This window comes from Ailuropoda melanoleuca, chromosome 14 (genome assembly GCF_002007445.2).
Source record: "Ailuropoda melanoleuca isolate Jingjing chromosome 14, ASM200744v2, whole genome shotgun sequence".
Taxonomy (NCBI): domain Eukaryota; kingdom Metazoa; phylum Chordata; class Mammalia; order Carnivora; family Ursidae; genus Ailuropoda; species Ailuropoda melanoleuca.
The window spans coordinates 52,593,143-52,609,247 of record NC_048231.1 but is presented as its reverse complement, the minus strand read 5'-3'; the positions used below and the strand labels follow the sequence as shown (position 1 = coordinate 52,609,247).

General features: G+C 36.4%; 1 protein-coding gene across 4 annotated transcripts in view; it reads right to left on the bottom strand.

The window, feature by feature from the left end:
- Nucleotides 1-16,105, bottom strand: part of L3MBTL4 (L3MBTL histone methyl-lysine binding protein 4) — a 375,657-nt gene that overhangs the window by 211,446 nt on the left and 148,106 nt on the right. For all 4 annotated transcript variants that reach the window (XM_019802531.2, XM_034642569.1, XM_034642568.1 and 1 more), the window contains 5 exons: nt 12,351-12,455; nt 11,189-11,324; nt 9,115-9,206; nt 7,486-7,640; nt 6,323-6,399 (listed from right to left, as the gene is read on the bottom strand). In XM_019802531.2, coding sequence (XP_019658090.1) covers nt 6,323-6,399; nt 7,486-7,640; nt 9,115-9,206; nt 11,189-11,324; nt 12,351-12,455 — 565 coding nt within the window. The remainder of the gene's footprint in view (nt 1-6,322; nt 6,400-7,485; nt 7,641-9,114; nt 9,207-11,188; nt 11,325-12,350; nt 12,456-16,105) is intronic.

Below are 16,105 nucleotides of genomic sequence, written 5' to 3'. Positions count from 1 at the left end.
TATTGTTTATCCTGTTTCTCCTCAGCACTCTTAGCAGCCTTAGATACACTTTTAGGAATAAAAACATTTTAAAAGGATACACGAGATTTATCCTAGGAATACAAGACTCCGTCAGCATATAAAAAGCAATAAATTTAATAACACCATATAATAGCACTACTACTCTTCCATGATAAAACAAACCAGGAACAAAAAGGAATTTCCTCAATCTGAGAAAGGCAGCTACAAAAAAACAAACAAACAAACAAAAAACAGGTGCAAATGCCACACTTATGTGGAAAGATTAAGCACCCCCCTAAGATTAGGAACGAGAAAAGGATGTCTCATCTTGCCACTACTATTCAACAAAGCACTAGAAGATCTAGCCAGAGGATGTAAGGAAACAATAGAAGTCCTCCAAAATGGAAAGGAAGAAGTAAAAGTGTCACCACTTAGAGAGGACATAATTTTGCATATAGAAAATCCTAAGGAATACATACACACACACACACACAATATTAGAGCTGATAAATCCAGAAAGTTTCAGAATGTAAGATCATTGTACAAAAATCAATTGTATTTCCACACAACAATGAATAAGCTAAAGATGAAATTAAGAAAACAATTCTATTTAAAATAGCATAAAAATGAAAAGACCAGGAAAAGACATGACAAGAAAACAATACCAATACCCCTTCTGAATATCAATTAAAAAAAAATCCTCAGCAAAACGGTAGCAAACTGAATTCAAAAGCACATTTAAAGGATTATACACCATGAAACTATGGGGAAGGGGGAACTCCCACATAATCATTTAAATAAATACAAAAAAAAGCATTAGACAAAATTCAATATCCTTTCATGATAAAAACACTCAAAACTAAAAGTAAAGGGAATTTTCTTAACATGATACAGTACATTTATTAAAAATCATAACATCATGCATAATGGTGAGAGACAGATTTTCTGGCCTAAGAGTAGGAAAAAGACAAGAATTCCCACTTTCACCACTATATTCAATGATGTACTAGAAGTCCCAGCCAGAACAACTGGGCAAGAAACAAAATTAAAGGCATTCAAATCGGAAATTTTAATCTTTTGGGACACTGCTCTTTTGATAGACTACACAATTCTATATAAGAGAATCTCACAGAACACACACATTAAAAAAAGTAAAAAAAAAAAAAACAACAGGCTAATACTGGCATAAGGATGGGTATATAGACCAATGGAACAGAATGAAGAGTCCAGAAATGAACCTAAACATCTATGGCCAGCTACTTTTCAACAATGGTGCCAAGGCCATACGATAGAGAAATTGTTTCTTTAACAAATGGTACTGCTTAAACTGGATAACCAAATGCAAACAAATGAAGTTGAACCACTACCTCACTTCATAGACAAAAATTAAATCAATATGGATCAAAAGCTCAAATACAAAAGCTAAAACTATAAAAGCCACAGAAAAAAAAACATAGGGGTGATCCTCATGACTTCAAATCTGGCTGTGGATTCTTAGATTTAATACCAAAGCACAAGCAACAATTGAAAAAATAGATAAGGTGGACCATCAAAATTAAAAACTATTTTACAGCAAAAAACATTATCAAGAATGTGAAAAAACAATCTATAGAATAGGAGAAAACATTTGCAAATCATTTATACAATATGGGTTTCACATCCAGAATATATTAAAAAACTGTCATAGGGTGCCTAGGTGACACAGTTGGTTAGAAGTCTGGCTCTTGGTTTCGGTTCCGGTAGTGATCTCAGGGTCTTGGGATCCAGCCCTGTGTTGAGTTCCATGCTCAGCAAGGAGTCTGCTTGAGACTCTCTCCTTCTCCCGCTGCCCTTCCCCCTACACGTACATGCTCTCTTTCTCTCAAATAAATGAATAAATCTTAAAAAAATTCTTACAGTAATAATATAGTAAATGGACACAACATTTAAATAATATATAAGTAATAAAAAGACAACCCAATTTTCTTAAATAGGCAAAGGATTTGAATAACTATTTCTTAAAGGATATGCAAATGGCCCATAGCCACATAAACTACACCACTGGTCATTAGAGAAATATAAATCAAGCCACAAGATACCACTTCACACCCTGTAGGGTGGTTTTAATCAAGAAAACAGAAAATAACAAGTTGGCAAGGATGTTGAAAAAGAATCATTGCCATATGTTGCTAGTGGGAATGTAAAATGGCACAGGTACTTCAGAAAACAGGTGTCAGTACCTCAAAATGCTAAACATGGAATTATCATATCACCCAGAAATTCTACTCCTGGGTATACACCAAAGAGAAGTAAAGACACAGGTCCACACAGAAAACTGTACACGGATGCTTATAATAGTATTAGTTATAACAGGCAAAAGTACAAATGCCCATACAAATGTCCATCAACAGATTAATGGCCAAACAAATCATAAAATATGTACATACAATGGAAAAGTATTCGATCATAAAAAGGAATGAACTGCTGATACATGCTACAACTTGGATGAACCTTGAAAACATTACTCTAAATGAAAGAAGTCAAACACTGAAGGTCATGTATTACAGGATTCTTTTTATATATAACATGTATATCAAAAATAGGAAAATCCACAGAAAGCAGAGTAGAGGTTCCCAGGGGATGGGAGGCAAGGAATGGAGAGTGTATACTTAATAAGTATGGAACATTTTTATTGGGTGATGAAAGGTTTTGAAATTAGAGAGAGCTGGTGGTTGCATAACATTCTGAATACATTACCACTAAATCGCACACTTCAAAATGGTTAATTGTATGTCATATAAATTTCACTTCAATTAAAAAAGAATACTTCAGAACAAATTTAATAAAGTGCAAGACCTGTAGACTAAAAACTATAAAATATCACTGAAAGATAATTAAAGACTTCCATAAGCGGAAAGATGCCCCATGTTCATGGACTGAAAATTTCAATATTTTTGAGATGGCTACCCCTCAAATTGATCTACAGATCAATCCCTATAAAAATCCCTATTGGCTCTTTTTGGAGAGAAATCGGCAAGCTCATTCTAAAATTCATAGGGACATATTTGCAAGTGACTCAGAACAGCCAACAGAGTCTTGAGAAAGAACATAAAATAGAGTTAAAGAACTCACAATTTCACAATATTTACTTAAAAGCTACAGTATTCAAGATAGTGTGGTACTGGCATTAGGGCAGACATATAAAGGAATGGAATAGAATGGAGAATTCAGAAATAAACTCATCTGTCTATAATCAACTGTTTTTCAATAATCCTGCTACGACCAATCAATGGGGAAAGAAGAGTCTTTTATGAAAAGTCTTTGTGACCATGGATTAGGCAACGCTTTCATAGACACCAAAAGTACAACAAAAGAGAAAACACATAAATTGGACTTCATCAAAACTAAAAACTTTTGTACTTTAAAAAAAGCCGTCAAGAAAGTGAAAATGACAACAGTGTCTAATATCCAAAGAACCCTTACAACTCAATAACAGGACAAATAACCCAACTCAAAAATGGGCAAACAATGTGAACAGATATTTCTTGAAAGAAGATACATAAATGGCTAATAACCACAGGAAAAGATGTTCAACATCATTGGTCATTAGAGAAATGCAAATCAAAAGTACAATGAGATCTAACTTCACACACACCAGGATGGTTGTAATCAAGAAGACAATAACATGCAGGTGAGGATGTGGAGAAACTGGAATTCTCATTCATTGCCAGTGGGAATGTATACTGTGCAGCTCCTTTGGAAAATAGTTTGTCAATTCCTCAAACACAGAATTACCTTATAACTTTGAAATTCTAGTCCTAGAATTACATACCCAAAAGAAATGAAAACATATCACTCAAAAACTTGTCCATAAAAGCTTACAGCAGCTTTATTCATTATAGTCAAAAAGTGAAAACAAACCAAATGTCCATCAGCTAATGAATGCATAAGGAAAACGTGTCATATGCATACACTAAATTATTATTTGTGGACAAAAAGAATGATGTACTGAGACATGCTACAACATGAACTCTGAAAACATTATACTAAGTGAAAGAAGCCAAGACACAATAGGCAATATACTGTATGATTCCATGTGTGCCAAGTGTCCAGAACAGTCAAATCCATAGAGATATAAAACGGAGTAGTGGTTGCCTAGGCCTGAGAGGGAAGTGAGAATGAGGAGTGACTGAGTACAGGAGGGTGTGCTTTTGGGGATGATGAAATCTCTGGCAAAAGTTAGAGGTAATGATTGGACCACCTTGTGAACATACTAAAAACCACTGAAATATACACTAAAAGGGTGAAATTTATAAAAAGTGAATTATATATCAATAGAAAAAAAAAGTAGGTAAAGAATTTCCTGCAGAGAAACAAAATACTATAAGAATTGGGGCTCGGGGGAAGGCAGTATTTTAGTGTATAAAAACACTCCATAATGTGTAAAAGGGATACTAACAAGCAGATGAGGTTTAGAGGCAGGTTAACTGGAAGATTCTAATTCAGACATTGTATATCAGGACAAAATAGCCTCAGAATTTTAAATCTACATCTTAGGGAAGAAAATATGACCCTGAAGTGAAGACTTTTATATCACTAAATTGATCTTTGCTAACACTCTTACTCAAATCTCGGCATGGTGATAATGTTTATATATGCAATCAATTCTACGGGGAAAACCATAAATCTGGGTTGAGTTCCATTGGTCCTTTATTGACTTTATGAACTAAATAGTCTCCTACACCCATCAAGCAGGCCTTAAAGTTTTGGCCTTATCTGGGGTATGGAAGCTTTGCCCCCTTACTCCTCAGTTCGCGTTAATGACAGAAAGATTCTGGACATACAGTTCTTCAAAGTGCTGCACAGACTATTTCCAGGCGGACATAGCACCAGGAGGCAAGATGATGAATTTAACCACTGATTGTGTCCATGAAGTGTAGTGAGAAACAGCTGCAGCTAGCAGAGAAGTAATTCCACTAGAGGAAAATGGAAAACAGAGTGTGCTGCGCCTCCAGGCACACCGACTCAAACCACATATTCTGAGATCTGAGAAAACATTTCACCTCATCTTGAAGAACATTATTCTAAAGTTAGCTTTAGCCAGTTTTACAGAAAAATAAGACAAACAACTCTAAATCTGTGTATCAAAATCAAATTTGAGAAGATGTTATATACCTTATAAAACTTTTCTAGACTAATTGCATAGTTGAAATAGGTTGTGTTTTTTGTTTGTTTGTTTTTTTTTAGGTCTGATTTGGTTTGGTCTGTTGATTGTTTTGAATTTTTAAATTTTTCTCACTGAACTTATGAATCTGGTGACAAATCCTAATCATTTTTCTGTATTTAGAAAAAAATTTTAAAACACAGCAAAATTCTAGAATCATTCAAATCAAAACATTAAACAACTGTTCCATTCTAGAATGGCATGTTACATACTCTACATTTCTTTTAAAGATTTATCTATTTTAAAGAGAGAGAGAGAACACGAGCGGGAGGGGCAGATGGAGAGAGGCAGTGGGAGGGGAGAGGGAGAATCTCAAGCAGACTCCGTGCTGAGTGTGGAGCCCCACTCGGGGCTTGATCTCAGCACCAAGAACACAACCCAAGCCCAAATCAAGAGTCAGACCCCTAACCAACTGTGCCACCGTGCCCTAATACTCTATATTTCTTCCTGCACATTTTTTATTGAACGAAATTGGTTTCTCCTAGAATAGTTATTTTAAAAATGCTAAGCTTACACAACTACCATATCTAATTAATTTTGAAATTAGAAAACATAAATTAGATACAAAAGTCTCTAAATACTTAATATTTCTGTAATGAGAAAAAATACAAATAACTAGAAAGAGTCCCTACTTTGGTGTTTAGCTGAACCACCTCTTGGTTTGGTAAAAAGGTCTGGTGAGTCTGAACACTCGTGGTTAATTCTCATTCCTTAGATTTCTACATGTCTTCATTTAAATCCAAAGAATATTTAACAAACTTATGATTCAATTAATGGGTTAGCATAAGCTATTAGATAAATTATGTAGGTGGAAATAGCTAGCTTTTAAATACTGATCTGCAGCACTGGTATACATTTCATTGGATAAAAATTTTTAGCAACCTTTTTTTCAAATGGCTTCCTAATACATCTTTAGAAACACAGTCCATTTTCATTATGGGAAAGATGAGCAGATGTCAGTCACCTGGGTTACTGGGTGATCACAACAACCTTGCACAGTATTTTTATCATGTACTTTGTATTAAAATCTGGTTTGCATAAACAACAACAAAAAAACAAGAACAGCTATCATCACTCACACTGAGATACCTTCAAAGAAAATGCAGCCAGGCCACTTACCTTGGGGTGCTATCAGAGTTCTTCCATTCTCCCGACACCAACCAACGGGCTGGACATAAGGGCTATTTACATCACACCTGCAAAACAGGATTCCATTTCAGATCCTACACAAGTCAATGCCGGAGAAAGAATCCAAGAGTAACGACCATTCTAGATACTGAGACACACCATGGAAGATATAACTACATAGCTAAAACATTTTATAGCTACATAGAATTAGAAGTAATTTTTAGTGCTGTATTTTATAAGCTAAGTGACCAAACCTCTTTTTTACAGAATTTTCTCGAAATTTAAAAGCATTTTTAAAAAGTGTTTGACTAGAATCTGAACTGCCAGTGTTATCCCCAAAGAGTGAACATTTTAATAAGACTCTCCCACCACTTCTTGCTAGCAGCAAGGGAAAATATTAATAGGCCAGCCCAAAGTTTAATAGGACAGACCAGACTCCATATGCCTCCAATTTCCTCCCTCTCCTTTTCAAGGAACCCAACCCATCCTACCTAAGACACACAGAACAATTAATCCATGTTCTGCTTCTTAGTTCAAAGGAGAAAACAGGGCCCCCTTCATGTGCATGAATAACCATAGCCTTAGGCAGAGACTTGATGGTTATTCAGGATACACTGTGAAGAAATGCTACGAATATTATTTTTGCCGTTCCCTCTTCCATATTTCAAGTTTTTACCCAGAAAACCTTTTTTAGCTCCTGCAATGTTAGTTTAACGGTATCGTAGCATACATTTTTTCTGCTCCCCACAGGCTTTCAAATAATTCACTCCATTCTCCCTGTGAAAATTCCCTTTCAAAAATATGACAGGCTGAATTCAACATTTTTCAGGAAAAAAAAAATACTGCAAGTTCTTAACTTCCTCTTCATAGAAATGCCTCCCTTACAAACTAAGACACAATATGGTGAAGTGCCCTGACCTGGTCATATTATTTCAGAGGAGGCCTCATTAGGTGACCTTTCATAGAGTGCAGAAGTCTCTTGGGCACTTTAATTCAGCAATTCATGTGGAAGAGAAGGTAATGAAAAGCCGGCCACTAAATTCCGGATGTTCATTACTCTAAGAACAGCAAGGACAGTGACAGTACTGGAAGGAAAATAAATTCTTAGCACCAAACATGAACACACGAAAATAAAATGCACATCGGTATCTCACCAGTAATCGTAACTATCATCCCAATTGTCAAAATGCACTAGTAAGCGATCTTCAACAATATCCGCTATGGTTGCCACACACACCAAGGAAGGGTTCTTCCTGTCGACGGCCTCCAGCTTCATTCCAACCTGAAATTCTTTAGGCATTGGCCCATTCTAACACAGCACCAGAGGGAAGAGGCACAAAAAGAAACAGGACAGCAAACAGGACTGAGCTACTGTCAAACTTCTACGGTTAGCATCAGAACAGTCTACAGGCAACATTACCCTCCAGAATGAAGCCAGCAAACGCTAGTACAAATATTCCAACAAACTGTTACGAAGTTAACATTCATAACAAAACCCAGGAAACTACCTGTTACCTTGTACTTTTTCTCTTTTGTTGTGCAGGTAAGTTATATTCCCCTCATCATCATCATTTTCCCTTTTCAGTTCTTAGAAGAAATTTTTTTAATTTTAAAATATGATGGTACCGGATACAGGAGTATCAAGTAATTTTCTCTGCTCCCCACAGACTTGAACAGTTTCCAAATACCAACGTTTGGAGAAGTAGTAAAGATAGGATCTTTAGCACCAAAATTATCATTTACTTTGATGAGATCTGAAAACAGTGGCTTTCTCAATATTTGAGAAACACATGCACGAATCCATAAATAAACCTATACTTGAAAAAAATCCAAATGCTTTTTTTAGTATCTATACACATTTTTTCATAGTAAAAAACAGTAAGGACTATGATTTAAAGTAACATTACAATAACAAAACCCCACTCTTTGTACCAGTGTAATTAGCCAGTCCTGGGATTTAGAAAGTATACATACAGTATCTGGGGACTAGAAGACAGTTTTTTCTACCTTTTTACTATCTATACTGAACCTTGCTTTTTATTTTCCTTTAGTACATTACATCTTTAAAAGCAATTTCCCATTTCTATTACTCTCTTTCCTTGATACAACTCTTGAAACACACAGAGCAGTTGTATAACACTGATTTCAGGATCAGGGTGAGTGTCCTACAAAGGGACACACAGCCAGCAGGTGGAAGGGCAACACTAGGCTTCCCTGCCCCATTCCCTGGTGTGGCCTCACTGTGGGCCCAGAGGGACAGGGGCCCAGAGGACGCAGGGGGTGCACCTTATTCTCATTCTCTCCTGAAGAGCTGCTAGGTTGTGGGGAACACCGATGGCATAAAAAGTGTGCTCTACCCAAATCTTCATACGCCCCTTGAATCTGTAGGAAATGACACCCTCATTCTCCTTACATGTAAATCCAACTAGGCTGGGTTTATTCAAAGTCTACCTGTGGTATCTACTGATCTCAGAACACCAAAGCTAAGTTCGAACGAGTAACTCACTGGAAGCAAAAAGAAAAAACATTTCCAGAAGACATTTTAAATTTTAGCAGGATTTAAATATAAAGTCTTCAACTCCCCACATCTAATTAAAGTGTTTAATTGTACATTTGGTGGTGTGGGGGGAGGGGAAAATATGCCTATAGGAAACTGACAAATGAAGTGAGAAAAGTCCTAAGAAGCTAAGGATTCTGAAAAAATACAACAGAATATATAGTGAATTTTAAGAAATTTAAGCTCAAGTAGAAATCTGATTTATACTGAGGAAGAAAATACTTACAGAACTTCTGTTTCTGAATAACTTCTTGGGAGCATTTTGCGATTTGCAGGCCTTCAAGTAATCCATCCAAACAAATTTATCTTTTCTATAACCTAAAAAAGGTGTGGATTACTCAAAATACGCACAGGATGTAACCATGTGCATGTTCAATATATTAGCTTTCTTCAGTCTTCTGTTATAAATTCAATGTCCTTTAGCAGACCACAAATGATTTAAATTAAAATCCCTAAATAGTTTCAATGTTTTTTAACGTATGAAATTCAAAACTGTTGACGTGATTTCCCATTATGTATCATTCCCTACAAATTTTTTAAATTCATTAAGATAGAGAATTGGTCCCGTGGTGACCTGATGGCAGTCTCATCTCTTAGTAAGGCTTTCCAAAATGGGCAAAGGGAAGAGAAAAAGTTCCTGAGCTCATCACCACTCCTGAAGAAGCCATGTCACTGAGAACCTCAGAGGTCCTGATGATGCAACAATCCAGGGTTCCAGGCACTTGGGAAAATTACAGAAACCCCTTCACAATCCAAAGACCATTCGGTGGCAACAGCTTTCTGCTGCTTGTCTTTGTGGGTTTCCCCTTTTTTACTGATCCTCCCCTCCACGTGCCCTAAAGTGGCTCACAGGGTGCTGGCCCAAACAAGAGGGGCTCAATAAGCAGTTTCTGGTTGAGGGTTACATAGAATAAAAGTCAGGCTCCTTGCACGGCCTCTAACTTCAGGGCCACACCCCTAACTTCATCTCCCACCTCTCACCCTTGCTTCTCTGCTCCAGCCACGCTAATCTCCTTGAGATTCCTCAACTCAGCCTGAGGCTCCAGCCCCAGGGCATTTACTCTTGCTTTTCTCTCTCAAAGCCCTCTTAGCCAGGGCCTCACTGATTGCCTCACTTCATCCCCCTATCTGTGGGACATCATGTTCTCATGCCCTTCTTCAGCAAGCTGTCCCACACCCCCCCAACCCTGTCACTGCTTGACACCATAGCTTACCTTGGTCTATTACTCCTCGCCCCCCTGGAATGAAAGCCCCGTGAAGGCAGAGATGGTTTATTTTATTCACAGCTCTATCCCCAGTGCCTACAGGCATCAAGGGCTCCATAAAGACCTACTGAATGAAGGAGCCGGAAATCTTAGGGATTCTGCCACTGGTCTCAGGGGCGCATGCCGAAAGGACGCTCTGAGTTGGTCAGTGAAATGACTGGATACTGACTCCAGAAGTGCCACCATCATCAAATACTCTAACATCCAAGCAGGACACCATACACAGAAGTCTGCTGTGCAAGGAAATGGGCCCACGGGCATCTCAACTGATCAGATCCTCACCTCACCAGCATACAACAAATAAAAAAGGCTTCAGTCACATCTGCCAGGCCCAGGTTCCTCTCACACACAACAAGAGACAAAATATGAGATTTTTGATTCCCATCAAAAGGAAGCAGACAGTGAAATCCTCTTTTCTTTCATAGTTACCTCTTTTCCATGATTTGTTTGAAATAGATGATACATAGTGACTCAAGTTTCCTCACTATAAAGCGTCAGTGACTAAGCGAAATAGTTCATTTCAACCATGATGTAAAATTAGTTTCTTCATTTCTTCTAAGGTTTAATAAGCTTTATGTTAAGTCACAAGATTTTATTTCTGCCGTAGGTACCTTATCAGCATATTAGACATAAGCAGTCATTGATGCTTTTTTTTTTTTTTAAGATTTTATTTATTTGAGAGAGAGAGAAAGAGATAGCAACAGAGACAGAAAGAGAGAGCACAAGCAGGGAGGAGAGGGAGAAGCAGACTCCCTGCGAAGCAGGGAGCCCAATGCAGGGCGTGGGGCTCGATCCCAGGACCCTGGGATCATGACCTGAGCTGAAGGCAGACACTTAACCGACTGAGCCACCCAGGTGCCCCAATGCTTTCCTTTTAAAGACATTTATTCATTTCTAAAAATGGTATCCTTGTAGTCTTACTGTTTTTTGGGAGTTAAGCTTTCATTTTGAAAATCAATTCACACCAGACTCTCTTGTTAGTATTTCATGAAATGTTGTTAAAATAAAACCGACTCTCTTTCCATCCCAGCTTACCCTTAGGGATGTGCAATTCATGTTTGGTCTTCTCACACCACCCTACCGGATGAATGTCAGGGGAACCGGCATTGGTCCAAAAATCATAGCAGCTTAAATAACCATCAAAATGAAGTCTGAGGCGGTAACCACACACCTGTAAAATGGGATGTTTGCAATCCTTCATTAAGTGTCATGCATTTGCAGAGTACACAAAATTAACAAAATATTCATACATTCTGTCAGTGCCATCAACAATATGAACCAATCCTTCCATCCAAACGCACTTGTGTTAAAAAGCAAATCTAGAGATATAAAACAAAATGCCGACAGACACACTCTTCCAAGTATCCAGAATTTCTTCCGTGAAAAAATTAAACCTTTAACTCAGTCTAGAAATCTGAGGTCTCCGTCAATGGAAGAGTTTTATTTGTTCATTCAATACCTGTCAAATATTGCTCTCAGAAACCCCATTTCCTGCTGTCCCACGACAGTGTAAGCTAAAGTACAGAGCAAAACCAAAATGGGGATGTGTTGGTTTCAACTCTAAGATATGGATCCAGCATACTCAATAAAGGAAATAATAAAACAGTGTAGAATACATCTTTAAGACATGCTATGCAAGTTTAATAGCTATAATCAATCAGTAAATTAAGTGAATAGGGTTTTTTACATGATGTGATTAAAAATATAGAGGTCTTCCATCATTTCAATAATATAAAATGTTTGTAAATATTACATTTTATAAGCCATTTACTTTCATCAATGGCTCTTCATTCTATGTAATTTTCATAAAATGCTTTTATTTTTATAAATAGATAATTCATGTGCATGGATATTTTTCATATACTTTTCTCATCAGTTCAGCTAAAACTTGAATAATTATGTCTCTTTTAACAGATAAAAGCAACACTGGGATTCGCTGATTGTCACCAACCTCAGATGAAAACTATTTACCAACTGAATCAAGGGCAACTGCTAGTGATGAGAGACTTATTAAAAGATTAATCTTCAGAGAAGGAAAAAAATTCATTAAGAAACATATTTCACCCATCACTGACTAAAATAAATCCATCATGTACTGGAACTTGTTTATAATGGAAAGCACTCAAATTCATTATTCTCTAGAAAATTCTCTTCTGTCACTGTGCACTCAGCCCAAGACAATAACACCATCTCTTACCTCAGCTACAGAAAGTACACAGAATACAGATGGATGTCGGGGGTCAATGCCTTCTAATCTCATTCCAACCCGAAAACCATTTTCGTGCTCCGGAAAGGATTGGTCCTACAAAATTTCATAATATAACATTAGCTACTGAAATATCTTCACAATTTGATATTAAAACCCTTGGTGTTCCTATGCATACAATCAAGAACTTACTGTATAGGCTTGGAAGCTCACTGATACAGCTAAAGATCCATGGCTGTTTTTCTATATTTGGCCCTCAAAGATGGTTTGATCATTTTGATCATTTTATCACTATTTAGGAAACAGTTCATATGAGAAACTACATGTCCTGTGAACTCCCCATTTATTCCTTTTGCCCATTTTTCCTTAGTGATTTTAAGGAGCTCTTCCTGCACTCTGGAAACAATCCTTTGTTGATTGTAATGATCACATATTCCCAGTTTGTGAGTTGGCTCTTTGCTTTATGATGACTTTGTGGAAAGAAAATTTTTTTATTTTAATGTAGCAAAATACCAATTATTCCCAGTACAGTGTGCACATCTAACCTACGAATTCCCTCACAACCCCGAAGTTACATGGACATTCTCCTTGTGTTCTTTTAAAACTTCTGTTCTTCATATTTAAATCTACAATGCAACCAGAATTAATTTTGTTCTATGGTGTGAGGTAGGATCTATTTTTTTAAATATGGAAAAAAAGTATTCAACAAAATTTTCTGTAGAGTTCATACTTTCATTATCAGCAAATTTACTCCTGTTATATCATATTTCTACATATTTGTAGGACTACTTCTGGCCTTTCTATTCTGTTCATTGGTATATCTGCCTATATCACATTGTCTTATTGGCTTATGACTTTATGTGAAGAGCAATATTTATCATTATTGAGTTTTCTAATTTAGGAACTTGTTCCCTCTCCATTTAATCTAATAATTTTATTTGTCCAAGGTGTTTTTAAATTTTCAAATTAACCTCATATGTTATTAAAATTTTCAAATAGGCTTCAAAAATGCTTTCTTATATTTATTTCTGTATATCTTTTAATGTTTATTGCTACTGTAAAAGGGATCTACTTTGTAATAGACTTTCTAATATGTTCCCATTCATATTATTTTCTTTAATATTAGTGTTGTTTCCCACAGCCTTGCTAAATTATTATTACTTTTGAGCAGTTTTGAGCAGATTCAGCACTGCTAGTCAATTTATTCTTAATTGCAAATAAATTATAAGTATTCTAACAGAAAGTGATGATTAAACTCTAGTTCTATTAGAACAAGAGCTGCTTTTTAATCACTAACTTTATTACCCTTTATTACTGGTTAACATATTAATGTTTATTCTATTGAAAAAAATTATTTTCATTTGGTTATAATGTCAAACTTAAAAGAGAAGTTTCAAGAACAAAATAATACAAAGAACACGCATAGCCTTTGCCTGGGCTCCTTTATTGTTAGCAATAGTAGGAACTTCATTTGTTTTATCATTTCTGTTTGTGCTCTCTCTCTCGTATCTGTGCCTATAGACAGCTGTAGACATAGATACACATCCACATGTACATATGATTGTTTCTGAGTCATTTGACAGCCCTTTACCCTTAAATACTAAATGATTTTCCCTTAAGAGCAGGCAGTGTATTTCCCTGAGAATGGGAACATTCTCTTACGTAACAACAGTCCAGTTATCAACTTCCACAAATTTAACATTTATAAACTTTTAACTAATCTTCCAGTGTTTCCAATTTATCCAATAAAGCACTTTATAACATTTTCCCCTCCACAATGGGACTCAGTGTAGGGTCAGGTATTAAATTTAGTTGCTATGTCTCTTTAGTCTCCTTTAATCTGGAACCTTTTCCATACTATTTCTTTATCTTTTATAACATCAACATTTTTAAAGAAAACAGCCTTTCCCCTCCTCCATTTTTTTAAATAGAAAGCTCATCATTCTGGGTGTGTCTGATGTCTCCCATGTTAGATTCAGGTTATGCATTCTCTGCCAGTAACTACATGGGTGATGATGTGTCCTCAGGATATCACCTCTGGACCGCATGATGCCTATGCTTCTCCTCACTGGTGATGCTGATTTTGATCACACAATGACAGTGTTGTCAAGTCCTTCACTATATAATTACATACAAAAACACATTTACATACATACATAAACATTTACACATAGACATACATATGTGCATACTTGTGTATATTTTACAAATCCTAAGTTCATACAGATACGCCTAATTTCAACCCATCCCCAAAGGGTTCATTCTGCCTTTTCCCATCCGTTTTTGTCTTTCTCCTCTAACCAGGTCAACACATTGACTCATATACTAAATCCAATAGCATATCTATTATAGTTTCAGGACTATTTTACCCACACTACTATAATAAACAAATCTACAGAAAGATTTCAGGATTTGTTTGCAATTCTCCCTCCCTGCTCTGCCATTCATGAATGGCGTATACAGTTAAAAACTGTGTTCATATCCTACTTGGATTCATGTTTTTCTCTCTCTTTAGTGCAGTTAATGTATTCATTTGAAATATGGTGGAGTTCATTGATTTAAATGTGCTTTCAGTTCTTAATGATTTATTTTTATTTCTTAACTTGTAGATGTTAATAAACTTCCAAAAGGTCATATTATAGAAAAAGGTTCTCAAAGAAGTATCTGTCCCTCCCATATCCTATCCAGCCCATTCCACCTCTTTAGAGGTAACCAGACTCTCTCTTTTCTAGTCTATCTTTCCTGGATTTCTTTTTGTACAAATAAACAGCTATGTTTATGTTTTGTCTTATTTTTCCCCTTATTTCTCACACAAAAAGTAGCATACTATACATGCTATTTTGCATGTGGCTTTCTTAATTTCCTAGCACCCCCTGGAAACCACTCCACATCAGGTCACAGCAATGGCCCACAATCTTTGTCACAGCTGCATCATACTCCACTCTGTGTAAGCACCAAAGTTTACTCAACCTTCTACAGTTGAGTGTGTGCCTTTTTTATATGAACATGAAATTGTTTTTAAATCTTTATGAATTGGCTTGTAACATGGCGTTAAGAACATTCACAGATTATTTTAGAAGCTTCCAAGGAAAAACTTAAAAGATGACGAAACCCAAAAATGAAATGGCAAGAATGAATGATTTCTCAGGAATATTTTATTTCTGCAAAAATAAATGTCATGTGTGTGTTTAATTCCCCCAGCCTTCTTCTCACATCTACTCTGTTTCCCAGCAGACTGTATATAACAGGTTTTATGTGACTGCCTCCTGTTCACTGCTTTGAAATTTCTTGGTTAACTTCAGAAGCCCTGTACACACATACATGCGCGTACACACAACACTGATAAGAAAGCAAAGGGGAAGGAGAGAGCACGGGGACTATATTAAAAATGCTGAGAGGAAATTCAAGAAGCTATAAAAACTGAGAGGACATTTTTCATGTTTTAACAAAGCTGAAAGATACAAAACTGGGGACGGGGAGGACCAGTAATATATGGAACAGACTATGCCCTCTTTTCACAATTAAATGATAAATTCAAGACACTGGCAATAATTCACAGTTGGGAGTTAGGATGACCAATGTTATTCTTGTTGGCATTTTCAGAGGGTTTCCTGAGGGAAATTTGGGAGCTTTAGGTAACACTGCAAGGAACATGACATTGCTACAACAGCCACGGCTTCTTTGGAGGGTTTCAAATAAAAAACAAAGCATACGTTTTAAAAATCTGAAAGGCAGCTTTGAGTAAG